At 37.0% G+C, this 27511-nt stretch overlaps 1 protein-coding gene across 1 annotated transcript in view; it reads right to left on the reverse strand.

Annotated features, from left to right (window-relative positions):
• Positions 1-27511, reverse strand: part of GABRA2 (gamma-aminobutyric acid type A receptor alpha2 subunit) — a 102054-nt gene that overhangs the window by 74088 nt on the left and 455 nt on the right. The window contains exons 2-3 of the mRNA XM_006759275.2: positions 26728-26805; positions 23847-23962 (exon numbers count right to left, since the gene is read on the reverse strand). Of these exons, the coding sequence (XP_006759338.1) occupies positions 23847-23962; positions 26728-26798 (187 nt within the window). The 5' untranslated portion in view covers positions 26799-26805. The remainder of the gene's footprint in view (positions 1-23846; positions 23963-26727; positions 26806-27511) is intronic.

The following is a 27511-nucleotide window of genomic DNA, read 5'->3' on the forward strand; positions in this document are numbered from 1 at the left end:
ACTGTTTTTCAGCTTTGGGAATTTATAGGATCTAACAGCTCCCCTCCCTGACGTTTATCAGGCAATTACAGGGTCTCTGGCAGCAGTATTAGAATAAGTATGCCTGTGAGGAACCGAGAGTCTGCATATCAAAATCACTCCTGAGAGTCACATGAACCCTGGGTCTGCAGAGGTTGTCACAGGACAATGAGGAACAAACGGGTTTCGGATTGAGCATCTTCTATTTTCCTAGGAAGGGAAAAAGGAACAAGACATAATTGCTTGTTCCTCCCTGTGGAGGTTTGATATAAAGTTGGAGGAGACCTGTCTCCAGGCCCGCACATTGTCATGCAGATTTCCCTCTCTAGAGGGAACAGCACTGAAACACTTCCAGCCCCATTCTTTACCTATCCATGCCTCCCCTGATAAAGAAGTAACTTATGTGACAAATCTGGGAGAAGGAACTGAACATGCTCGGCTCTGCTGCCCTTTGGTGCAGGGTCTGCTTGTCCCCAGCAGAGCTGTGTCTTCTCTTCTTGTTCCCTGTGATCACACAATGGAGCATGGGCCTGGCACCTAGAGACAAATCTGAGAGTGTCTCTTTCTGGCTACACTGTTGGGGTTCTACACACATAAAGAGTAACCAAGGGTATGTGTCCATCTGCAAGCCCAAATACACCCTGGGGTGGAGAATTCTGGAGGCTGATGAGAAGCACACATCGAAGCCACATTATCTCACCTAGCCTTGTCAGTACTGAAACGGATATTCTGATCTCCGCATGTGAACGTTCTCTGTCTAGTTCTGAGGAGGGATGTAAGAGAGGAATAAAGAAGTTTTATTACTGGCTTCATAGATGCTCAACAGCTAAAAAGAAATAATTATGCATGCTTTTCACCCCCAATGGTGAGTTTGCACTTGATTGGAATGTGTAGAGTTTAAAGATCTCAGTTTGAATCTGAATTCTGTCACTTACTCTCTGCATAACATTAGGCAAGTTATTTAAACTCTTAGAGCCTCAAGTGTCCTCAACTGTGCATTGAACTACTACTAATGAGCACATACTATGTGCCAGGCACTGTTCTAGGGTCTGAGAACACACCATGAAGAAAGAGACCAAAATGTCTGCCTTCAGGGACCGTTCATTCTGTAAAATTGAAATAGTTCTACAACATAAGATCAGTATGAGGAGTAAATGGGTTAGTATATGAGATGCAGTTAAAATGGTGCCTGGAGCATAGTAAGCTCTCAATAACTGATGATAATAATGATCTTGGCTTCATTTAGAGAAGCAATAGCAACTCTAACTGAGTAATTCCTGCTATTAAAGCAGTTCTTCTTTCTGTGTTGATTGTCTCTGAGCTTTAGGATGTCCCATGATGCAAGGATGATTCTCTGGTGAAATATTTTATAGCTTCTGATTTCTCAACTCCACTATCAAACCCTACACTCAGCTCCTTAGGGGATAATGTTATTTAATATGTTATGCTGTTTCAGGAGGAATTAGTCTTTGACTTTTGAAAGTACAGAGCTTTCAATATGTATGTATGCTTGGTTTTGCAACATTTAGGTAAACATGCTCCGCATACAGTGCTTTTAATTAGATGAAGATAGGCAATATTTAAAAATATATTTTCTCATAATCTACTTTGTAACAGTTGGAGACAGCTATGAAGCCAATAAGGATGTTGCTAAACAGATTTGACAATTCTTTCAGAATAATTTACAGCCAACCAGTATGGCTCAGTGGTTGAGCATCAAACTACGAAATAAGAGGCCACAGTTCGATTCCTGGTCAGAGCACTTGCCAGAGTTGTGGGCTTGATTTCCAGTGGGGGGCATGCAGGAGGCAGCTGATTAATGATTCTCATCATTGATGTTTCTATCTCTCTCTCCCTCTCCCTTCCTCTCTGAAATCAATAAAAAAATAAAAAGAATATTTTAATCATCACTATAGTTATTGGCTAGTTAGGGATTCTAGGCTCACATGTTCACTGGTTTGGTACTAATATAGAAATGGTTACACTAGCACACTCTAGGTCCACACATAGCCAATGTTTACAATGCAACTCATCTAGATTTCATCTCAGACCAAACTCTCTGCACATTCTTTTATCAGAGTTATTTTATCTACATGCAACACCAGCTATGAGGATCTGATGTTAGAATCTGTCACTTGTTAGAATCTGTCCATTTGAATTCCTGTTTAACCGTCTGTGATGGATCCATTTATCTCAGGCACATTGATGTTCTTTCTTTTTCTTTTTTATTGAATTTATTGGGGTGACTCTGGTTAACAAAATTCTACAGGTTTCAGGTACACAGTTCCACAACACATCATCTGAATACTGCATGGTTTGTCCACCACCCCAAGTCAGGACCCCTTCTATACATAAGAAATGATTAATTGTTTTCACAGGTAATGGGTAACTATCAAACACAGCTCATTTCTCCATCCATTCATTCAATCACCAAAACACATCTGCACTTTAATCAAACACTGGGATCTGCAATTTTATCTTCATTTTGAAATGGGAAATCAAAACTGGGTGACCTTAAACATCATAATGTGCATGAGGTCCTAAAAATAATTAGTAGATCATTAACCAAAACATTTTCCTCTTGACCCAAAGTCTATCAAACTGCAGACATTTACCAAAAACTGTTCATTTATGTTGTCAAATCTAATAAATATCACTCACTAGATTTTAAGGAGCTATTCTGAAGCAAAATCCTATAGGACAGTGGTTCTCAACCTTCCAAATGCCGCGACCTTTAATACAGTTCCTCATGTTGTGGTGACCCCCAACCATAAAATTATTTTCGTTGCTACTTCATAACTGTAATTTTGCTACTGTTATGAATCATAATGTAAATATCTGATATGCAGGATGTATTTTCATTGTTACAAATTGAACATAATTAAAGCATTGTGATTAATCACAAAACCAATATGTAATTACATGTGTTTTCCAATGGTCTTAGGCGACCCCTGTGAAAGGGTCGTTCGACCCCCGAAGGGGTCACAACCCACAGGTTGAGAAACCGCTGCTATAGGAACTAGCATTCTCTGACACTGCACGGCCCACCTTCACTTGTGGATGCTCATGATAGTCATTATAGTTTACTCTGTGTGACCCAGGAAAAGGGCACTGTCAATCTTTCTAAACCAGTCAAATATAGATGATTGACAAGTGTCGTATCTTTCTTTTCTCGGTAATGTGTTGCTAAATAACCTATCTACAAATGCCTGCTTCTATTTTCATAATAAAGCAACTAATATTTGAACAACTTTTGGTGAGCTCTCCATTTTCCAGATCTCGGTTTTTTCAGAATAATTACTTTCAACCTGGAAGTACTCATATAATGATGTTTATTTTCCATTGCAATGAAATAATAAAAGAGAGCATAAAAGAACTGTAAGAGAAGAGGAAGCTCCACTCACATCCCTGAAAAGAGGGGGAGGGGGAGAGAATAAAGCAACTAGAACTGTCCTACTAGTTCTGGGAGCAATGGAACGAGGTAAAATGCATTCTGGCTCTTTGGGAATGTGATTTGTTCAGGAAATCTAAAAGTAATAAAGACAAAATTCCCCAAAGCTTGAAAAACAAACTGTGTGCTAAAAAAAATTGCATGGTAGAAATTAACTAACATTCCATATAACAAGGAAAGAACAATTTGGTAATTGAACTCACTCTAAAAATATTTAGGTGAAGTCATGATAACAGAACCATAAAAGCCTATTGAGTAAAAGGTTTGGGATTATCTCTAAACTTTTAGTCACTGGTTGTAAGCATATGCTATATGGTTGCTGGTCATTATTAATAAGAGAGAAGTTCAAGTCTTGGCGGACTCATATTCAGTAAAGCAATGGTTGGCAAAAGGACAAATGATGATCAAGTTAAACTGGTTTATTCAATTATTAAACATTTATTCCGTGATACTCACTGCAGGATGTTGTGCTAAGTGTTGTGGGGAAAAGACAATGAAGAAGATAATTCCCATAGTCAAGAAATTCTTAACCTACTCAAGAAGCTAAGGCATATACAAAAGTAACAATAATACATTTAGGCAAATGTCAGCAGTTTCCACCCATTTACCTAAGTCAAAAACCTTGAAGCCATCTTGATTTTTCTTCTTCTCTCATCTCATCTCGCCTAACAAGACAGAGGAGAAGGGATGGACAGTGAGTGAATGTGGGAATGAAAGAATAAATTATTTCCATAGTCCCACAAGGACGTAAGTGCCAGAAGAAGTGTTAAGAATTAGTGGAAACAGCTAATAGGTGGGCATCAATGGATAGACCCAGGAGATATTTACAACTACAGAAGTAGAATAGGCACGAGGTATTAAAGCCAATAAAATACTTTGAAAACATGCACACAGGAAGTCATCTGAATCCTGGGGAATAGAAAAATGAGACCACTATCAAGAATGAAAATGAGAGCAAGAAATATTTACATGAATTGAAGAAGGAAGAGGTCATCAGAGAGAAAAAAAATCAGAAACACTCGATTACTAATAAAAAATATGAAAAGATAATGGCCTATTTGAGACTATGTAATAACTTATAACTAATTTAGTAAGAAAAGGCTTAAAGAAAAAAAATAAACTTTATTATCTAGCATTTCTAATGTGTAATAATTTAGGCTTTCAGCTATAAAGTTAATATTCTGAGACTTATTTTTAAAGTATTTAATAAAGATACAAGAACATTAACAATCTTGTAATGGTTTTAAAAGCCATTATTCAACATAGGCAAAGGTGATAAAAATAAAATTAAACATTATGAATGTATCAGTAATGCACTTTAAAAGTCAGTCATTGTTGAATATATAATTTAATTCAGATTAATGACAATTTGGAGCCATAACTGATAAGTAAAAAATTGTTGAATGCATTTAAACTCTTCCATAAAAACTTTAAAGGAAAATAAATTCACATATAATGCATATAAACTATTACCCCTAGCTAGTAATCTTGTCATATAAAAATAAATTGAAAGTTCTTTATATCTTGCTGAGGGCTCATAAATAAGATATCTTGTAGCTCACGTGTCACTTCCTGTCATATCTTGTCCTACAAATGGCATATTATCACCTCAACGTAATGTCCATTCCTATACAATTAAGGGGTTTGTAAGATCCCATAACTTGGAATCAGAGAAATCTAAGTTTGCCTCTGAGTTATACACTAATAATTCTGTGATGCTGTGCAAATTACTCAAATTGCAGGTGCTGCCATTTGTTCACAGATGGGCTTCATAATGTCCATTCGTTACAGTGCTTTTATAAGAAATAAATGAAATGGTGTCTGTAAAGTATACGGTGCCTGGCACAGGTTAAACGCTAGAAAACAGGTATATGTTTACCAGCAATAGCAATTGTGTTAGTTTTATATTGCGTAACAAATTATTATAAGCTTAGCAGCTAGAAACAATACCCACTTCTTTTTTTTATTAAATATATTTTATTGATTTTTTACAGAGAGGAAGGGAGAGAGAAACATCGATTAGCTGCCTCCTGCACATCTCCTACTGGGGATGTGCCCGCAACCCAGGCACATGCCCTCAACCGGAATCGAACCTGGGACCTTTCAGTCCACAGACCGACGCTCTATCCACTGAGCCAAACCGGTTTCGGCCAATACCCACTTCTTAACGCGTAGTTCTGTTGGTCAGAAGCCCAGCGTGCCCTGGCGGGGTTCTCTGCTCAGAACCTGAGGCTGAAATCAAGGAGTCACTGGGCTGTGTTCATTTCTGGAGGTTCTGGGGGAAGAATCAGCTTCCAGCCTCATTCGGGTTGTTGGCCAAATTCATGGCTTGCAGGGTTCCTTGCAAAACTCAGGTCCCCCTTTTCCTTGCCACCTCTCAAGGCTCATGTCTGATGTCCACAGTCCCTCCCACATGACCCCCTCCAGCCATGGAGACTCTCCTTCATGTCAAAATCCTTTTCTGTATCAGATCTCCAGGACTTCGTTTCTGACCTCAACAGCCAGAGTTAAAGATCACATGTGATTAAGTCAGCCCCATCCGGATAATCTCTCTTTCTTAAAGGCACAGTGTCATATAACAAAATCTTACTATGGAACTGATACATTCACAGGACCTGTGAAACATGGCAGGAATTGTCGGAGGCATCTCAGTATTCTACCTACCGTGGTAGTTACTCTAACTATTTTAATAATTGTCTTTTGTACATTTTCAATCACTTTAAAAAGTTCCCTTTCTTAAGGTTTGAAGAAATAATTAATTATGATGAGAAATCTAATAAAGCCCCTCATGTTATTATACCATTAGTGTTTAACTATGTTTATACACTGGAGATACAAAATATCTAGGAAAGTTTGAATTTCTAAAGAAAAGCCAGAAGCTAAACTATCATTTACTTGCCTGTTTATGTTTTCTCAGAAACACCTTATTCTCTTGGTTTGTTCTGCACTTCCATAGATATAATCTTGAAAGCCAGCAATTCTTTCATTTAATTCAATGTGTGACAAGAAATAGCAAGCAATTCACAGATCTTGAGGAACTTCTGGAGTTTGATTCTCCCCCTTAGAAGGGCTTCCCCAAAATGAGAAGTATAATCTCAAGTAGTCCTTAGGGTAAGCAGTTAAAGGCCATCCAATTCCACGGATTCTCTTAGAAAACAAATAACCAGTTATGCCCTATTTTTAAAGAATCTTTCATTTTAACTCATTATTTCCTAAATTATAATACAATCCCATATTAGGCCATATTAGCAAATATCAAAGGGCAAGTGGAAAGTTCACTATAAAAATAAAATTAAAAAAAAAAACAGAAAAGAAAGAAAGAAAGTTCACCATTAATGAACACCTACCACATGCCAGGAGCTTTGATGGAAACATACACGTAATTTAATTTAACCTTGTTAGCATTCACATGGATGTTAGTTTTTTTTAGACCTGTTTTACTTATGAAGAATGGGGATCAGAGAAGGTAATTAATGTGTACAAAAAACACGTAATCAGAACATGCTAGACCCAGAATACAAACCTAGGTTTGTTGGACTACAAAACCTTATCTCTTTCCAAATATACAGTACTGCCTCATAAGATTAACATGGGTCAAAAGGGGACGAAAGAAAATAAATAAGTTTTCACCCAATGCATTTTGGAGAAGGATTCTTGATTTAATATTCCTTCATTGCTTTGGCTTTTAGAGACATCCCTCTTTCATGTGTCATATTCTTTCAATGTGACTTATAATAAGCCAATCAAAGCTACAATTTATATGACTGAATGCATCAGCACTATTAATTCCACAAATAATTTAAGTATCAATTTATTATTCACCAAGCAATATTGGAATTATCTACCTGAACCACATGGTCTTCTTGTGTCCTTCTCATTACCTATTCTTGAGCATAACAAGAGTAAAAACTCTGATTTATATCAAGTAAGGGTATAACCAGCAGTGTGAGAGTCAAAGATTCTGGCTTTAACTAATCAATGTCCTTTCTGTCCCTTCAAATCTAAACCAAGATCCAAGGCTAGGATATCTGTCATAGTGATGGCTGATCAAGAAATGTGACAGTAAGAACCCCTAGGCAAATGAAAGAGTGGAGATGCAAACCATTCTTTACCTTCCAGAGGTACTTATCCAAAGACTAATGATTACACAATTGTAATAAACAATGACTTCTTAACTCCTAGAGTAGAGATATTCTCATTACTATTCACCACTTTTGTTGGATTTGGGGGTCCTTAATTCCTGATTGACCAGACAAAAGCCCTGGAGAAGGATGCATCACTTGGAATGCCCACTCTATCACAAAACAATGGGCACATCATTGGTCTCAGGCTCTTATTTTCTTACTAGTTAAGTGGGGATCATTGAATTACCTACTTCATAGGACAACTAATAAATATTAAATCATAGGTAACATGCTTTGTGTAATACCTGGCACTCATACCATGTTAGATGTTATTGTTAATTCACTATGACTATTATAATTTATGCTATAATATTCAATTAGATAACCTCTGAAAGACAACTGAAAAATTTAGAGTCCATATAAAACTAATAATAGTTCTGCATGATCTCAACATTGAAAAACACTTTAGTCTTATGCTACTCGGGCTTTTGAAATACATGTTTGTAGTTTTTTTGTACTGGTTTCTATCATGTGCATGTAGAGCTTTCATTTCGACATTAGAATGCAGTGGCATAAGCCCTTCAGACAGCATTCTTTTGTTCAACACCCATGACTCACAGAGTCCCCAATTCAGTAACAGCGAGGGCTACTGAATTAGTCCATTTCACTATATGAATTACAAACTCATCCTAATGGTTCTAATTTTATGTGGTACTGAATTTAAGGCTCAGCATGACAGCTGAAGCCATGTATCAATCAACACAGTTTCTGAGAGGGATGACTCATTGTAAGGAAGACCAGAAGTACAAGTCACTAAAATTGAAAGATAAAATTGATTGTTAAATGCCTAAACTGAGCGCCCCAAATAAGTAGGCATGCAAAGTACAGATGTGTCTATGTATTTTTAAGTGTATGATTGTTGGATTCACATACATAATCAATTGATAAATAGTGAATTCTAGGTACTGTGCCAGGCCCCGAGGACACAGTAACAAACTAGAGAGACAAGGTTCTGCGCCTCAGCCATTTAATTTCACTCTCCCCGCCAATTACTGTCACAGAGGTCGGAGATTTCAGACTAACACTTCAAAGACTATCTCCTCTTAAACATCTGCAGTTCGGGCTATGGCTTCCCAGCCCACATGCCAAAGCCCTTTATTCCTGGGAACTGGGAAAGAAGCTTTTAAAGGTACATCAAATCAGTTGTGTCAAAATAGCATAACAATTAACTTCATGAAACATGCTATGTATGTTACACACAAAACACTGTTGCTGAATTACATATACATATATCTTGAAACCAGATTTGACCCGGGTCAACCAACATTCTAGTTACACAGTGGTCGGCAAACTCATTAGTCAACAGAGCCAAATATCAACAGTACAATGATTGAAATTTCTTTTGAGAGCCACATTTTTTAAACTTAAACTATATAGGTAGGTACATTGTTATTAACTTAATTAGGGTACTCCTAAGGCTTAGGAAGAGCCACACTCAAAGGGCCAACGAGCTGCATGTGGCTCATGAGCCACAGTTTGCCGACCACGGTTCTAGTATATTATCTGTCACTATTGAGATAAGTTATACCCTGAGAAATAGGTGCTGTTTGCTAAGTACAGTAATCATTAACTTGCCAGATATCTCCAGTTCTTCTACTTCTGAGTAAATGGTAGAGTTGACTTCCTTGCCCCTTGAAGCTAAGCATGTTTATATGGCTTCCTTTGAGGAACAGAATGTGAGCAGAAATGATGTTATGTCACATCTGGGAGAAAGCTTCAAGTGGTAAGATGGCCACCTCTTTTCCCTGCCACAGTCATCAGCAATGTTTTAGATAGTGGATGTCCATCAGCCTAAGACCCTACGTGAAGACGATGTGTAGGAGAGCCCAAACCCCACATATTCAACCTCAGTGGACAGTGTTGGGTCAAGAGCTGGATAAATGAGAGAGCAATAAACTTGACTGCTGTAAGCCAAGAGCTGTTACTGCTACATAAGCCAGTTCATTCAGGTTAATATACCTGGTAAACAAATGTAGGTCTCCAACACTATAAAAATGAAAGCCAGCTCAGAACAGTGATGCAAAAGCCCTTTTTGAGGTTATCCAGGAAATTGCTAGTGAGGTTCACTTGGTAACAGATCTTATTATATGTTTTACTCTTCATGTTGAATTAAATGGATACAAGTAAACCACTATGAGAGAATGAAGGAAGGCATCATCATTTCAATCCAGAAACTTGGAGACAGATAATTTAGCCCAGTGTTTGAACAACCAGAATCAAAATCAAGAATATTTGATGAAAAGTAGATTCCTAAATCCAAACCCAAACTGATGGAATACTTGAGGGTTTGTTAAACTTATATTTAACAAGTTATGCAAATGGTTCTTTCATGGCCTTCATGAGAAATATTGGTTTAGGGTCAGAGGCAGCAAAGTAATAAGGCTCAAGTGTGTCTTGTTTGAGAAGCACAGGGTTTTGTTTGTTTTCATTTGGGTTAGGATTGTTTAGCCTTCAAAAATTAAGAAACTTCCCCAAAAAATCAATATGTTCAATGACTTTTGAAAAATTATTGGAATATCTGGCAACTCTAATCTCAAACACTTACAGGACCATCATCAGGTAAAACCCAGCTCCCTTCACACAGGAAGGCACACTTTCCAGTTCTTCAGTCTCTATAACGTCAACTCAATTCATCCCTTTATCTGTCCTGCCCAAAAGAAGCATAAGGGTTTGGTTCCCCTTATTCTGGTTTCAGGATATTGTTACACATACTGGAGATTATGTTCTAGAAAAATGAAAGTCATTGAAGTATGTTGAGGAAAAGAATTACCTACTCAAATGTAATTAAAAAATAAAAATCTGGTCACATAGAAAATAGGATAGAGTGAAATTTATGTACTCAAGTGTTTTATGGGTTTTTTTTAGGGGTATGGAGGTCTTTGTTATTATTTAATGGCCAGATAGATAACTTGATATGGACTAAATGAGATTTCTAGCTAAATGTAGAGGGCACACCCGTTTAATAGGAAAACTGTTGCTTAGTTTCAAATGCTGTCATCAATTTAATTTCATTTTCTATTTCTATCAGGAATTTCAGCCTGAGGTCACCAGATCTGCCATTATTAGAAGACAGAAATCCTCATTTCTAAATTTTTAAAGTTAATTATTTATTAAAAAAACAAGCTGGCCAATCAGTTAAATGTCTGTGTATAAGAGCATAGCACAACTAGAATCAGGAGACTAGAAAGGAATAAAGATAATTTGGAAAGTTATTCTCAGATGGATTTTCAGCTCTTGCAACTTGACAGATAGGGATGCCACTAACCATGCAAGGGAACCACAGGATGAAAAGCAGTTTTAGGTGGCAAAATTTACTTTCCAGAAGTTTGAGAAATTTCATGTATGAAAAAAAACAGAGTTTATCATTTGTCTATTCATCTATTCAACAAATATCATGATTACTATCTACCTCCTAGAAGCATTAAACATTCTTGGGCTAGAGCAACACACAAGGAGTAATAAATGTCTGCCTTTAGAGATCTTAGAGTCCAATCAGTGGAACACAGAGTTACAAAAGAGCACAATGATTTGATGCCAAATGTAGTAACGGGTGATTTGTTCCGTAGAAATGTGGTGTGTGTATGGTGTGTGTGTGTGTGGGGGGGGTGCATATGTTAGTCATATAAAGGCTGCTAGAAAGTAATAGCATCTAAGCTAGAACCAGGAGAAAGAAAAATGTGTTCCCGGCAGAAGCAATAGCCTGCCTAAAGGCCCACAGGCTAGCAAAAGCCAGATGAATTAAAAGATAAACACTGAAAGAAGGTCAGTAAATTCAGTCCCCTTTGTGCAAGATAGTGATATATAGTGAAAGCTGAGGTCAGAACAGTGAACAGAGGCCAGAGCCTGTATCCACTACATTAAATTCTCTGGAGCGGATCCTGAAAGTGATGGGTGGTCGGTCATATAAGAGTGTCCATCTGGGCAATAAGGAGCAACTTGGCATCAGAAAGCAGCATCAGGACGAGAGATCATGCACATATGGGGTAATGTTTGAGGTTAAGGGATGAATAAGAACCTTATTTTCTATTCATTTGCTAGGGAAATCCTTAAAGTGAAAAGCAATGAGTTAAAACTACAGAAGCTTAGGAAGCACATATAAGAAGAGAGAAGATACACAGGAACCAAAGAATGAAACAGATGAAGAACAGTAAAGGGACACAGAATCGGGAGAAGGGAAGTGAGTTTCAAGAGGAGCTAGATCTATGATGTCAAACAGAGCACTTCCAGGGTCCCTTCTCTTCATTCCATTCCATTCTCTATAATGCACCATGGGCTCGTCCAACTTGGCAGCCGTAGCTGAGTACTGCCTTGCTATCAGTATGGCCCAAGGACTAGTAGCAGCATCAGCAGCATCTGGGGGCCAACTAGACATGCAGACTCTTAAGGTCCAAAGGGAGAAACCAAATGGAAATCTGCATTTTAACAATCACCACCTTGATAATTCATATGCAATTCAACTTTTAAGTACTCTAGATGTATCATCTTATCATTGTCACTGATATTTTTCATTTTTCAAAGCAGGAAATTAAGGCACAGAGAAGTTAAGTGACTTTTTTATTAGCATTAGTAGACCTGGTAGGTATTGCTTGCAAGTAACTGACTGAATATCCAAGCAATCTTCCCTGTAAGAAATCTCTAATTTTGTTTAGGGCAGAAGTGTGCCCAAGCCCAGGAAAAAACACTTATTTTCTCAGCTGCTCTCCTAGCAGGAAATAGCTATGAGATAGAGATGAAAACCAGCTGCAAGTTCTGGGAAGGTATATTTTTCTGATGAAATGAACTAATGGAGCTGGTGCCTTCTCTTCCTTTTACTCCAGGCTGGGTCATAGAGATGATAGCTAGAGCTGCAGCAGCCAGAATTGGACACTCAGGAAAAAAGCATAGAAAAATCAAGAGTCTGGGTTCTTGAAACTGTCTTTTAAGGATTCCGCCAGTACTAATAGCACCTACCTCTAGACTTCTTGTTTGTGAGAAAAATTGATTTCCTACTGAAATCACTGTAGATAGATTTTTTTTTCTGTTTCTTTCAAACACATCCTTACGTGATAAAGGCTACAATGATCTTCTCCTATCACTTATATTTATTATTCTATCCCAATGTTAGGGAGCAAGGCTTCCTTTGTTTCCCAGTGGCTTCCCTGTGCACTATAAAAAGTTCAGTGGGATTCTTGTGCCTTCTTCTAATGTCTTTGGACAGGAATATGTAAAGTACCACACCGCCCTCTCTGAGTGGTGGGGGAAATTACAAAAATGACAGGTCACAGAACGGTTCCCTAGGGGGAAAGGTTCTGATGAAAAGACATGTGCTTTCTGCCTGACTAACTCTCATACCCACTCACTTAAACATGCACCTGCCCACTTTCCTCATCTGCTGATAGATTTGGCTTAACCTCCCAGCTGTTCTGAGGCAGCAGGGACAGTGGCGGAAACTGCAGCTGCCCCCTGCGACTGGAGGCAGTCAGATGTCTGAGTGTGACATGCCTGTATGAGAAGATGTCACAAAAATGACAAAGAGCAGATTGGGTGTGGCAGCAGCTAAAGGAGAGTGACAAAGGCTGGCAACATCCATGTAATAAGCAGAACTGCATCAAAATGTAAATATCTCCATCCTGAGTTAATGACTGGGTCCCATGGGAAAGTCTACATGACTCTTGCCCAGCCAGCATGGCTCAATGGTTGAGCATTGACCTATGGACCAGAAGGTCATGGTTCGATTCCTGGTCAAGGAACATGCCCGGGTTGCCAGCTCTATCCGCAGTGGGGGACACGCATTCTCTCTCATTGATGTTTCTGTCTCTCTCCCTCTACCGCCCTTTCTGAAATCAATTTTTTAAAATATTAGAAAAAAAGGAAGCCTACATGACCCTCCTGGCTAAAGCTCTGAGTCATAAGACCAGTTTGGTGGCAGCCAAAAACACCTTCAAGAGCCCTTCAGATTATCTGAGAAATCCGAAAGAATGCAAGTTGAAATGGATTCTTCTACAGCAATATTCTTACTACTTCATCTTCCTGATACTCTGATTTTAAGACTTCTGACACTGTCATTCTGGTTTATACATTTTAAGAATAACAAGTCATGTTTGTCATTTAATCTCTTTTAAATGGTGACATACTTTACTCTAAACACTATTAATAATATGGTTCTATTTACTATTTCCTGTTAGTTATCTTTGATCTTGTAACTGTAATGGTTATTAAGGCAAAAGCTACTCACAATGCTAAATGAATATTCAGTTTTAATTTTTAGTGATCTAGGGATTTACTGTAAAGTTCTAATACAACATCCTTTAAAATGGCTCTACATTCACCTTTTATAACATTTCACCACCTAAGCTACCCCATTTACTCTCTTAAGATCCTAAAGCTCCAACTCCTCTAGTATCTGTTGGGCCCATTCTTTTGCTATTCTACAAAGCACAGTCATCAGCCTCAGATTTTTTGCTTCGATGATTATTCTCTCACATGCCCTAGATAACTAATTAAATCTACCCTCCTATATTCCCCTCTACCTGACCTGAACACCAGCCCCGCAATTCCATTTTCTTTTAATTAAGACTTCTTCCCTCTTGGTATCCAAGTCTTAATCTTCCTTGTAAATCTGCCTGGCATTTTAGTTCACTATTTTCTATCTTAAGAAATTGGAGAACTGCTCCATGCAATCATGGTAACAAAAATTAATTAGTTCCATTTACCACAATTCTCTGACTATGGCAGATTTGCTTAATTCTATTGTAAGAGTTTTTTAAAAATTCATATAATTGAAAAATTTTGGACTTCCCAAGCCAAATATCTGAGCAGTAATTCAGCATCTTTTGCTTCAAATCTAAAACCTCCTTGTGAGTACCTAGGAGTCAAGTAGAAACCTTTCATCTCTTTCTAAGTGTCTTCCATGACATTTGTTCCCTTCCTCCGCCCACTCCTCCAATTCAGGCCTGGAGATCTCTTTGCCCTGGAAAGCTTTTAATACACACCATTCCGAAAGCACCTGTCCTTTCACCTTCTTAACGAAAGCCAAAGGCTTCCCCAATACTGACTAAAATACTCTGGACACCACTATAAGACATAATATAGATAATGGACTTGGGAATGCTATTAGGAGACATTTATAATTCTTATCCTTTCTTCAACCTTCTTAACCTCATGGCATATCTCTACTCCTTTACTCATAGGAGAAATTCATTGTACCACTCATTAGATCATATTTCTGAAATATTTCTAAAATCTAGTAGACTTTACTAACCATCTCCATCAAATAGTTGAAAAGAGCAGTATCGTAATTTGGACATATATTTTTCTGTGAATACTAAATCTGAAGAAGAAAAACCTTACCTTTTTACTATGCTTTAAATCAAAATCATAATATGCTAACTGATAATATCTTCTGATACAGATAGAATGTCCCCATACACATGACTGGAACAATCTTCGTGCTACATTTTGCATTCGTTCCCCCAACAGGGAGCTAACACCCTTTTATTAAAGATGTTTATTAAAAGGATGTTCTTATAACAGAATACTATATTTTTAAATTTTATCAGAAATCAATTTTAATATGTTTTAAATATTAAAAAAACAAGTAGAAATGTAAAAAGATAAAAATTTACATCACTTAACTTATGTCAAATTAAGGTAAATATGGACTCATCCTTTCCTACATGTTAGTTTTTTTAAATTTTTGAAAACATAATAAAAACTTACAAAGATTTGAAAACTATTACCTATGGTAAGTTACTTAAAATTAGAAAACCCAATGGGGAATTCTAAGGGACCAATGTCTTATGATAAATTGATTTCCCTAATTTGATGAGCTTCTACATGAAATCTTTTTGAATTTAAACATTAATTTTATTCTCTTCATTCCTTACTCTTAAATGATAAAATATGTACCTCAAGGAATGGGAGTATATCAAGTTAAAAATAAGTTTTCGGAATTCTGTTTTATCAGGAATATTAAAAATCCAAATACTTATTATATTACACCTCATGTCATTTATTTTTTATTGCATAGGACATATCTAGTTATTATTTAATTCATCTGCAGCTGAAAACAAATTAAGAAGGGCAGAAAATAAGTTGCCTTTAAAAAGAGAACTGAGTAGTATCCAGAAGTTTCCATTAGGATTAACACTTACTTTCTTACATCTGGGAATGCCACTCAACTCAAACACTCTGATCACCCCTACAGCAGACATGCTCTCTGATTGCTATTTAGTTCCCTAGATAGCATGACTCTCAGCCTGGCAGTAAATATACCAGAAATCACTCCCACCTTTCAGAGATAAAACTTACAGTTCAATAAAAGAAATATAGCATGATTATATAGTGTTCTTAACTAAGAAGGGGAAAAAGGAACTAATGTCAAGGACACTCAAAAGGCAGAAAGAGCCAAAATCTGGTGTGATGTAAATTTCTGCAATGATTGGTTCTTGTTCATCATCATATTTAAAGTAGGACCCAGCAAATCCTAGGCCCTTAGTAAAAATCAGTTGAATATATGAACTCTGCATAAGGAACAGGATTATATATGGTACAAGTAAAAGTGATTTCTTACTTTTCTAAACTTCAATAGTATGTTCTTATAATGGGACAATGTGTTCTAGTGGTTCAAGTTATATTAACAATTATAGTGTATCTACCTCATCAGTCCTCCAAGGAAGGGCATCCCCTGGAAACCATCATTACACATTTACGTTGTTATATCTTACAAATGTCTGGAACATAGGAAGTCTCCAATATACATGTGTTAGGGAACAGCAAGCTAGAATAATTTCATTTGACTCCTTCTATGTTGATACACTGAAGAGTAACGAATTACTGACCAGCCAAGCTGTTTACGTGGCCATTGCCACTAGTAACATAGATTTCTACAATATGATTGAGCTGTAGCAATAAAAAAATAATACTAACACAAATGGATCAGTCATGCGTATGGTCCAGTTCATCCACTGGATGTTTACAGAGGGGGAAAAACAAAAACACTTTGATTGCACTTGAGTTTAAATGCTAGAGGGCAACAATACAGTGGGTGAGGTATGTTATGCCTAAAAAAAAGAAAAAAAGAACAACAATCCCTCAAATTGATGGCTGAGAGCAACACCTTTCTAGAGGCAATGGTTGAGAGAACAAACTACTATTAACCAAAAATGTTTTAAGGGAAAAAGAAAGCCTTGGTGTTAGATCATTAAAACATAGGTAATATTCTCTGGGTCACATACTTTGATGAGGTTACTTGGATTTTGCAGGAGAGACGCTATTTGGGAATATAAATTCCACCATACAATCTAAGGCATATTATTGCTTCCATGTACTCATTCTGCCTTTCCTGTGAAATAACTGCAAGCTACATATCTAGTTAAAACAACAAACTGAGAAAATGTTCTGCAAAAATTAGCTCACTCTAAACATTTCAGAAGAAGTCTGTCTTCGTAAGATTCTCTGATGAAGAGTGGGCAAGCAACACAGAGCGGTAGTGAGGGTGTGCAGAAACACTAACATGTTCCTTAGTCTTGCCTTGAAATATTAGAAAGGATCCAAATATATGTGCATAACTTCCCATGGTGTGTGTGTGTGTGTGTGTGTGTGTGTGTGTGTGTGTGTGTGTGTGTGTGTGTGTGTGTGTGTGTGTGTGTGTGTGTAACCTAACATGCACTGTGATGGAGCCCATATGATTTCAGTGCCGGAGGGAGAGCCGCAGGCCAGGCGACAACATTGAAGGAACTGACTTTGGAAGGCATGCCCAGAGTTTCAGCCTCCCCGGTAGAATCCCACTGCAGGCAGCGAGCACCTTTCCGCTTTCCATGTTTCATGCTTTCCACAAGTAACTTTAAATAAATAGGAAATGACAAATGACTTGATATTAGTCACTGACACATTTCCTGAAAGCTATTTACACCCTTGTGTGAAATCACCCTAGCTCATTTCCATTTTCTCACTCATGAAATAATCAAATGCGGCATTCCCATGACCTTTAGGCAAACTCAAGAGAGTAAAGAAGATCTGGTGGTAGAGAGTGAAAAAAGTCTCTGAAATTTTCCGATGCCGAGGCATCCCATGAACATTAATTATCATCCCATGAACACTTCTAGGAATCCCAGAAATCGAAGTCAGATGGGAAGACAGACCAGAATCTAGCTTTCTCGTGCCGCTTGGAGAGCATCAGTCCCAATCACAGCTGCTGAATGAGGTGAATCCCAAATCCCCCAGCTTTTCAAAGAAGCTGAATCCCCAATACCTGGACTTACGTTCCCTCCATCTGAGATTAGAACTTCTTGAGTTCAATCTCCTCCTTTGTGCTCATCCTGCAGCCTACTTTCCCCCTTCTCCCTCCTTAATTCTTTAGGGAGATCGAAGACCCCTCCAGATGCCTCCACCACCCCTCACCCCATATGATGCTGGCAAGCATCAGGCATACACCCTCGAGTTGCAAGACCCAAACCTTTTGGCGTTGAAGTACCTGGCACATCCCAGGTTAGGTTGGTTGATATACTTCTTCCAGTTTTACGTCTCTAAAATCACCACTGATGTCTTATCATGAGCTTTTTTCCTGTAAATATAACTTTGCTCCTATAGGGAAATTCATTATCGTGAATTGATGATGCCAAATTGTTACATGCCATGATAATAATTACAAAAAGCACTAAATATGTCATACCTCTTTTGTGATAGTTTTTTTTTTTACAGAGATTCCATAAATATACAAAGGTGTGTCTGCCAAATGCAACTAATTGTATAAGAAAGACAAACATCTCCTTTCTTTAAAAGTGGGTTATATAAGCTACAATTTTATCATTTTTTAGTTGTCACAGCTGTTATAATTTAAGTGAAAGATGGGGTGATACCCTTTATTGCATTCATAGAAGGAGTAATGGAATGGGACCAACAATAACAGCGATAATATAAATATGTGTTGAGGTTTTAGTCTGCATGTCAGAAACTGTTTGAAGCATTTAGATTTTAAAAAATTAAATCCAGCCCTAGCCGACTTGGCTCAGTGGATAAAGTGTCAGCCTGTGGAATGAAAGGTCCTGGGTTCAAGTCCTGTCAAGGGCACATGCTGGGTTATGGGCTTGATCCCCAACTGGGGGTGTGCAGGAGGCAGCCAATTAATGATTCTCTCGCATCATTGATGTTTCTATCTCTCCCTCTCTCCCTTTCTCTCTGAAATCGATAAAAATATGTTGGTTTTTTTTGGTTTTTGTTTTTTTTTTAATTGTATTTTATTGATTTTTTACAGAGAGGAAGAGTAAGTCCAAGAAAACCAATGTCACATAATTTCTCTCATTGTACAAATAAAGAAGCAAAAGCAACAAGAGGTTGAGTAACATGCTAAAAGTCTTTTAGTTAATATATGGTGGCAACAGAATTGAAATCCAAAGATGTTGGTATCCAGAAGCATTGATCTTAACCATTATTTATAGAGTAATAAGATGTTATTTTGAGGTCAGACTCCTCTTAGGTTCTGGAAGTGATCAGATTTTTCTATATTATTTTTGCCACTGAATAGCCTATAGTTTATTTTTATAAATTTGAGGGTAGTAAAATGCATAGAACATGCTATCACACATCTCCCTATAGCTTAAGGATAAGTATCCTAGAGTGAAGTTGAAAATTCACCCTCAGCCACTAAGTCTATGATTGTACATCATGTTTTTCATGGTTTTCAGCTGAAAGATTCTTCAAGGTTTCAGAGTATAAAATGAGAGAATGGGGTGAGGGGAGAAAAAGGTTCCTCAAAACAGCTTTTGAAATGCAATTAAGCATGGTACTCAATCCAGATTTTCCAGACTGAATCTATAATTTAGATAGCAAGCCTTGTCATTTCTAATAGTTGTCACTGTTTAGCATTGTGGATGTTAGCTGTCAAAATATACAAGGCCTGTCTACACATTCATTTTTCCAATGACCCCATAAAATTAATCCAAAAAACAAATGTTGCTCCTTTCATCAGCTAACAATTGGAAAGCCTTTTATGGAATATAGAAATAGATGAGCCATACGATGAATTGTTAGCTCCAATGACTAAAATGAAGACAAAAGGAAAAAAATTGATTCAGTTATTCATTCTAACTACTGAATGTGTGGTCTTGGTAGATAAGATATAAAGGCAACCCCATCTCAAGTTTCCAGGCTCACTAGGAAGTAAACCAAAAAATGCACAAGACATAGCAATATTTTCTGGTCATGATTTTAAAGGATAGATGATATTCTCCTTGAAGAACTCTGCTATTCCTAACAATATAATACTTACCAAGTGTACGTCACATTATGGTTTCTTAAGAATTTTAATTTACTAGGTGAGCCCCACAATATTCCTGTGAAATATAAACAGAGTAAGAGCTTCTCCCATTTTACAGATGAGAAAATGAAGTCACAGTTCAGATAAATGAATCATCCCAAATCACAGCTTGTTCATGGCAGAATTACATCTAACCTTAAATCAGGAGTCCGAGTAATAGGTGTAACAAAGATTCCAATTCACCAAGAATTTGGCCTTAAATATGCTGATATTAAGAGTGAAAGTCTAATATGGTAATTAAATGACAATCGCTCCATTTATTTTAAGAATAAGTCCAAAAAGGAAGAAGTCCTATATTTGATCCTTTTCCCAGTAGCATATAAAAATAAAATTAAATAAGTAAATACAATTAATATTTATTCAAGATGTCTTCAATGGAGTGCTTACCAATGCTTGTTCACCAAACAACAGATGGACCAAAATCCCTGACCTCAAACAGCCTATATTCTAGCAAAATAGACAAAAATAAGCAATTGACATAAATTAACAAAGATAGAAATTATCTTGTATTTATGTGGTTGGTCAGGATAGGTGTCATTGAGAAGGTGAGATCAATGGAGATCCAGGGAAAAGGCTCCCAGGAGTGTCCTGGTGCGCTCAGCGAGCAGAAAGGAAGCCAGTGTGACTGCAGCAGCAGCAGCAGCAAGGAGAGCTGGGTGAGGTGAGGTCAGAGGGAGAACAGAGAGGCAGATCCTGCAGGCCCTTGGAGGCCAGCACAAGAAATCCCGGCTTAATTATGAATGAAGTGGAAACCATTGCAGGGTTTTGAGCATGTGAGTGGCAGGACCTGACTTAATTTTTAAAGAAGACCTATTATTAATCATTAAATATCTTAAAATTTTATCACTCAATATATTGCATAACCTTTGTTACATATATGAATCCCAATTTCCCTTCCTTCGCTCAGAATAAAATACAATTATGTCCACATTCCCACAGAAAATACCAGCGCTCAGAATGTCTAAGTATCTTGTCGAGATAAGATCTAGTAAGTGACACAGCCAGGTGAAAAGAATAATTTTTCTAACTCCTGGTCCAAAACTGATTGCTCTTTCTTGTGTATTCATTTATATGAAACTCACAAAAGAAAGAAAATAATAATTGAGATTAATTACCCAAATTATTCATCAATAGAGATGCTCAGCTTGATATATTAAAATAGGATCAAGCCCATTTTTCCCTTATTAATTTCTGAGACATAATGACACAGTAATTTCCCTGAACTTTCTATCTGGAATGACATATGAACATTCAGACTAAGAATTTTGGATGCAGAAGTAACCACAATAATAATTTAAATTTACACCAGTACATTTGGAGAGTTTTTCTAATTCTTTTAGCTATTATTTATTAACTTTCTACTATATACTAGTTACTGTGCTAAATTCTTAGCATACGTCATTCATCAACACTCTAAGAATATTACTATCAGTAATCTCTTTCTATACAGGACAAATGTGACCCAGAGAGGCTCAGTGTTCAAAGGTCATAGGACTGTTCAGTACCAGGACCAGGATTTTTCCTGAATCTCCGCAGTCTAAAGTTAAGTTCTCTTCACTAAGCAACACTACGGTAATTCTGCAGCATGATGCTCAACATATCACTTCAACATGGTCAGCCAGATATGAGTAGCTCCATTTTACAGATGATTAACTGGTCACAGAAAAGTTAATCAAGCCATCAACATTTATTTTACGGCCACAATATGCAAATCAATATTTAGTTGCTGAGGCACACAGGATTTATGATACAATATCTTGCCTCAATGAGCTTGCAATCTTGTTAAAGTAACAAGAGATACATAAAGAGGTAATAAATAATCCAAGATAGCACATAATAAGTACCAAATGAGATATAGAGCCAACAACTGCTAAAGAATTTCAAGAGAGAGAAAATGGAATCTGGGTGCTTCAATTTAGTGATGAAAAATCTTTACTACAGAGGACGAGTGTTGAGGTGGTCCTTATAGGAAAGGTAAAGTTTAGATCATCAGAGAGGATGAGGAAAAATAATTTCAGTGAGAGGCAGATAATATGACCAAAGGCCATGGGAGAAGACTCGACTGGATTATCAAGGGAAAATGAATTGATACATTTGAAGTGCAGAACACATGAGAGGGGAAACAAAAAAATGAGACCAGAGAAGTAGATTGTAGAAAACCTTGATTGGCAACTTAGATATCTAAAGGAGGAGAGATGGAATAGATCTTGTTGAACTGTTAGTGTGTGGCACCAGCTTTATGTATATTTTTTTGTTTATATGATCCTATCATCAAACCTATGAAGTAAAAAGGGAGATACAGCATGGCTACTTTAAATAAAAGGAAGCAGAGACTATCTGGCCACAGCTTAGCTTTGGGTGTGGGTGGAGCAAAAACTTCAATCTAGATCTATCGGCCTCCAAGGTCCATATTCTTTCCACTACTCCTCACGGCCATTGACTGAAGGCAATGGGGAGCCAAGGAAGATATCTGATCAAGAGAATAGAGTGACATATAAAAGCACTATAAGAATAAGAGAATACAAATAACATTACAATATGTATAATAGCAGATAAAATTTAGGGAACAAAAACACTAGGCAAGGAGATCCATTTAATCTATTGTATTAACCCAAATAATATGGTGACAGGGATCTATATTTGAGTCCTGACAATGGCAGTAAAAATGAATGTACAGAATATTACAAAATAAATATAAAGAGATAAATGGCAACACCCATGTCCTGCAACAAGTCGTTTCTACTACCCACCATACAACCACAGTGTAATTCTTCCTCCTAGAGCCTCAGAGACAAAAGCCAAGGTCTAGCTCAAATATTTTTGATAGCACATCATTTACTTAAAAATAATAAGATCTATGGCTTAGGAAAAATATCTGCCTTAGTGCAATCTACCTCGCAAATGTCTATCATGAATTGTGAAAGCCTTACGCTAGGCATATTTCTATTGTATATGTTTGGCAATAGCACATGGCCATGTATGCTAACATGGACAGTAGTACCTTATATTTATGAGCATTAGACATATTAATTACTAAGGAAATATTCTGTTCCTTTCTATTTTTTTTCCTTTTGGAAAAATAAGTGTAAATTAGTCAACTGAATTATTTCTGAGAGATACAATGTGTCATATTTCTGGTTATGACACTTCTCTCTTAAAATGCAAGGTGCTTCTCAGGATTCAAATAAAAAAAGCAAATATCTCACGTTAGAAGGGATGAGTAACAATATTTTGACTCAGAATCCCTACTCTCACCTAATCTCCTTAGTATCATCCAGCTATGCTCAAAGATAATTAAAATTTAACATATTAGCCAAGCCTAATTTTCTTTACCTTCATGAATAAAAATAGATTTTTTTCTGAGGTGAAAAAGGAATGTTTACATTTCAAGTCAAACTGTGCCACAGCCCAATAAATGTAGGCCTACAGCTCACATATATGGAAAATGTCTTTGAAAGTTTCAAGAATGCCAAACCTGTGCTGCGTTTTAGAAATGCCACATGCTGCATAAGAAATATCATCACAGAATCCTAAAAAGAGTATGTGTTGAAATACAACTCAGACACTATTATTTATGCAGCTCATTTTTGCATATCTGTACTGATATTAAAACAGGCATCTGTAAAATGTGGTGAGGGAAACCAAAGATGTTACAAGCATTTCTGCCCAATAATGTTACCCTTTAGCATACACTTAAGTTTACAAAACTTAGCTATTGTAAATGAACTAATTTCAAAGCTATTCATGCCAAAGGTCAGGACTTATTTTCTATTAACTATCTTTTTTTTAACACGTGAAATGCATTTATACATAAAATGTATCAAAATATACATACTGATCTTAACTTCTAAAGGCATTATTTCATGAGAGTTTCAAAAGAAAGTAAAAATCTTTTTACCTCCGAGTCCCGGTCTAAGCCGGTTATCATAACCATCCAGGAGTCTGTCTAGAATTCTTGTAAAAATGGTGATGTTGTTTTCTGGCCCATCTTCTTGGATGTTCGCCAGCACCAACCTAAACAGATAATTTTACAAACTGATATATTATATATATATAAATACATATACGTGTTCCGAAAATACCACCATGCTCTTCTTTCTTGATTTGAATTGCAAGGCTCCCTATTAGTGCAACCCATTTTCCTCTTCTTTTCACTTCTATAAATGCCAGTATGTCAATGGGGAAGGTAAACATGCTATGGAAAATGAGTACTAAATACCAGATGATTAGAAAGTTTGATGTCAAAATTCTTCCAGATATCTACTATACAGCGTTGTGTGTGTGTCATCCCTTCCCCCGCCCCTAAAATTCATTCCCTAAGACAGTGATGGCAAACCTTTAGAGCTCCGCGTGTCAGCATTTTGAAAAACCCTAACTTAACTCTGGTGCCATGTCACATATAGAAATTCTTTTATATCTGCAACCATAGTATAAAAAAGATTTTTATTTTTGATATTTATATATTTAAATGCCATTTTACAAAGAAAAATCAACCAAAAAGATGAGTTCGCGTGTCACCTCTGACACACGTGTCATAGGTTCGCCATCACTGCCCTAGAATATGCAATGATTGTAGATTATCACATGCAGACACTATTAATAGTGTAATTCCAACTACCATAATCCAAGGATCACCTGAAATCATTCTTCAGTGATGCAAATATTAATTGAGAAAAACATTGCTTCCTTCAAGGCACTAAATTTCTCTATCTTCCTCATGGATGTCTTCCTTTTTATGTCTTTTTCTCTTTTAAAGCAAGACGATTTCCTTACTTTGGGTATACCTCCACCCAATGGCCAAGTGCAATATAGACATCAGGGGAACTCTGCTGGCTGAGTTCCAGGCTCCTGTGCAGCCAGGAGGTGGAGGTGGGCTCTGAAAGGATCAAGGCACACACAGAGCAGCAGAGGGCCTTAGAGGGGACCCCGCTGCCTGGACTTGGAGGAGAGCGACAGGGGTCCCCCAGAGATTCAAATGCCCAGCTACTTTTGTAAGCCTGCGTGTGGTAAATTTGTGGAAAGAACAAATGGTCTCGAAATATCACAGGAAAGAGGGTTAAAAACAGTGATTTCTCTCCATTATTTGTCCATCAGAAAGCCAGAGGCCTGGTTTTGTGACATCCAGCAAATTGGTGCAGAAGCAAAGGATGTATAAAACAGAATGTCCCTTTGCACTGCCGTTTTTCCCAGAATGAATCAGAGATTTAAATTATTGGTCAAAAATAAATAAATAAATAAATAAAGAGAATCTTTTATATAATAGAATAAAATACTGGCATGAGCATCACTGGTTAAATAGAGGACAGAAAACCAATAGAGAGAAATACGGTTAAGCTGAGGATTTTCAAAGATTATTAATTGACCTCCTTTGTTCACTCCTTTAAAAGAAAAGATTCAGTGTAATCTGCATGCTGAGCAAGATGTATTGTGTAAAGTATCATTGACAGAGTCCATTTGCATTTAAATGATTATACAGCTAGTAGCTAAAAATAGTCACAATACATCAGACATTGGTAACCAACTTAAAATATTGTCTTGAAAGCAGAAAAACAGTAAAACACCAATTGAAGATAAACATATTTAAATTATGTAAGCAAATTAGTTCATATCCTCCAGCCTCAAGCTTCTATACTGCCTTAAGCTAATTTTAAAACCAATCACTGAGAGAGCAGTCACAAAGTTCCACGTAGAGATTTTCAGTCAAAAGTGTTTTTTTAATCACATGTTACAGTTTCTTTCTAAAGTCAGTGTTAAGGTGTTAATGAGATATCCTCCAATTAAAATAAGGCTTTACGGAGAGATTTTTCTCAATTCTAGAAAATATTTTCATACTTGGACAACTATTTAGAGAGGAAAATGAAAAATTTTAAGGGAAATAGAGATATAATAAGGGTGTTGTTTTGTTTTTGTTTTGTTTTTTAAAAAAGGAATGGTTACATGAACATTTTTATGACTCTTATACTTTATGTCCCCTGTTATCTTAAAAGCATACTAAAATCAATAAATAAAAGATGCCCATTGGTGATAAACAATCAGAAAAGACTACAGCTATGATGAAGTTACTGAATGCAATAAAAATTATTTCATGTTTGTAGAACATAGGCAAAAAAAATTAGTTGCATGTTTAAAATCAGTACTCTTTATGGTAATAACCATTTTAAGAACAAAAGCTATCCAAATGAATAATGTAAAAAGTTGATTAATAAATCAAGCTTTTATCTTATTGTTTGTGATTGTGAAGTTGTATACTACCTCCACCTAGAGGCTTAAGGCTCACATATCATTTAGGTTTTCTGTGTTGACTAAAAGAGCCAAGACCATTAAAAAAGAGAGAGAGAAGCAGAAAGGGAGAAAGAAAGAATGTAAGAAAGAAAGAAAGAAGAAAAATTAAGTTAACACTCAAATCATTTTAGTTTGTGCAGTTTGTGTGGCTTAAAGGAAAACTGTTGACTCCTTCAATGCATTTTGGTGTTGTGATATGCATATAACTTAATCAATTCCTTGCAAGAACATGCCATTCAAAGGGTATTGTTTCCTTCAGTGATTTTTTTTTAAAGACAATGTTTCTGTTCACTTTTGCATTTATAGCGAAAAGCATGAAGCAGTGAACTTTTTATCATCTCTGCCACTGCATAGTTCAGTTTCTTGGTACAACCCTTCTTCATTAGAAATAATACTTCAAGATACTCTAGCGTCTCCAAAGCCACCCTACCCTGATGCCATTCAAGAAACACACCTTTACCCAGAATTAAAAGAGTCAAATATGATAAATGTCTCACCTGATTGGGTCCCACATCAAGAAAACAAAAAGCAGTAACTGCATGCTGTCGATGTTCGATTTTATCTTCATTGCAGCTCTGGTAAAGCCATGAAAGGAAACGAAAATACACTAAAAATTAAATTCAGCCCCCACCATCCGAATAGCCCCCAAAGACTACCATTTCAGTAGGTAATTGCATTTAAAGCTATGGAGGCTATTCCAGCAGAGTGAGTGTATGGTATGATGATTGGGTGAGCGAGGGTTGTATCTTGTGAGTTTTCTTCTTACTTCTTTCCTTTCCTTTTCTTTTTCTTTTCTTATTTATTTATTTTTTTATTTTTATTTATTTATTTGTTTGTTTATTTATTTATTTATTTATTTTTGACAGGCAGATGATCAAGTAATCACACTTTGCCCATCCTCAGCAAACACTGTTTTGTGCTCACGTAGAGACATTTAAATAATAACACACGGGACCCTGAATTGACATAGGAGCTAGAGAAGAGTATGGGTTGGGGGGGAGAATGAAAGCGGGGGAGGAAAGAGATGGGCACGTCAAGCCACCATCCCCTTAACCAAGACCACCCCCGCGATCAAGGCGAGAAAAGCCTGGGGGGGGGAAGCGGGGGGGCAGCCAGCCCACTTTTCCGATTGTTATTCCTTCCATTACAGCGAGCTGCAGTCCTCGCACCTTCACTTCTTCGCTCCCTCTAAAATAAAATACCATCATCGCCCTCCCTGCCCATCCACAGTTGCCAAAGACCACGTCTGGGAGGCAGCCGGGTCAGGCTCCACCGCTGGGA

Source organism: Myotis davidii, unplaced genomic scaffold, assembly GCF_000327345.1.
Source record: "Myotis davidii unplaced genomic scaffold, ASM32734v1 scaffold455, whole genome shotgun sequence".
NCBI classification, from domain to species: domain Eukaryota; kingdom Metazoa; phylum Chordata; class Mammalia; order Chiroptera; family Vespertilionidae; genus Myotis; species Myotis davidii.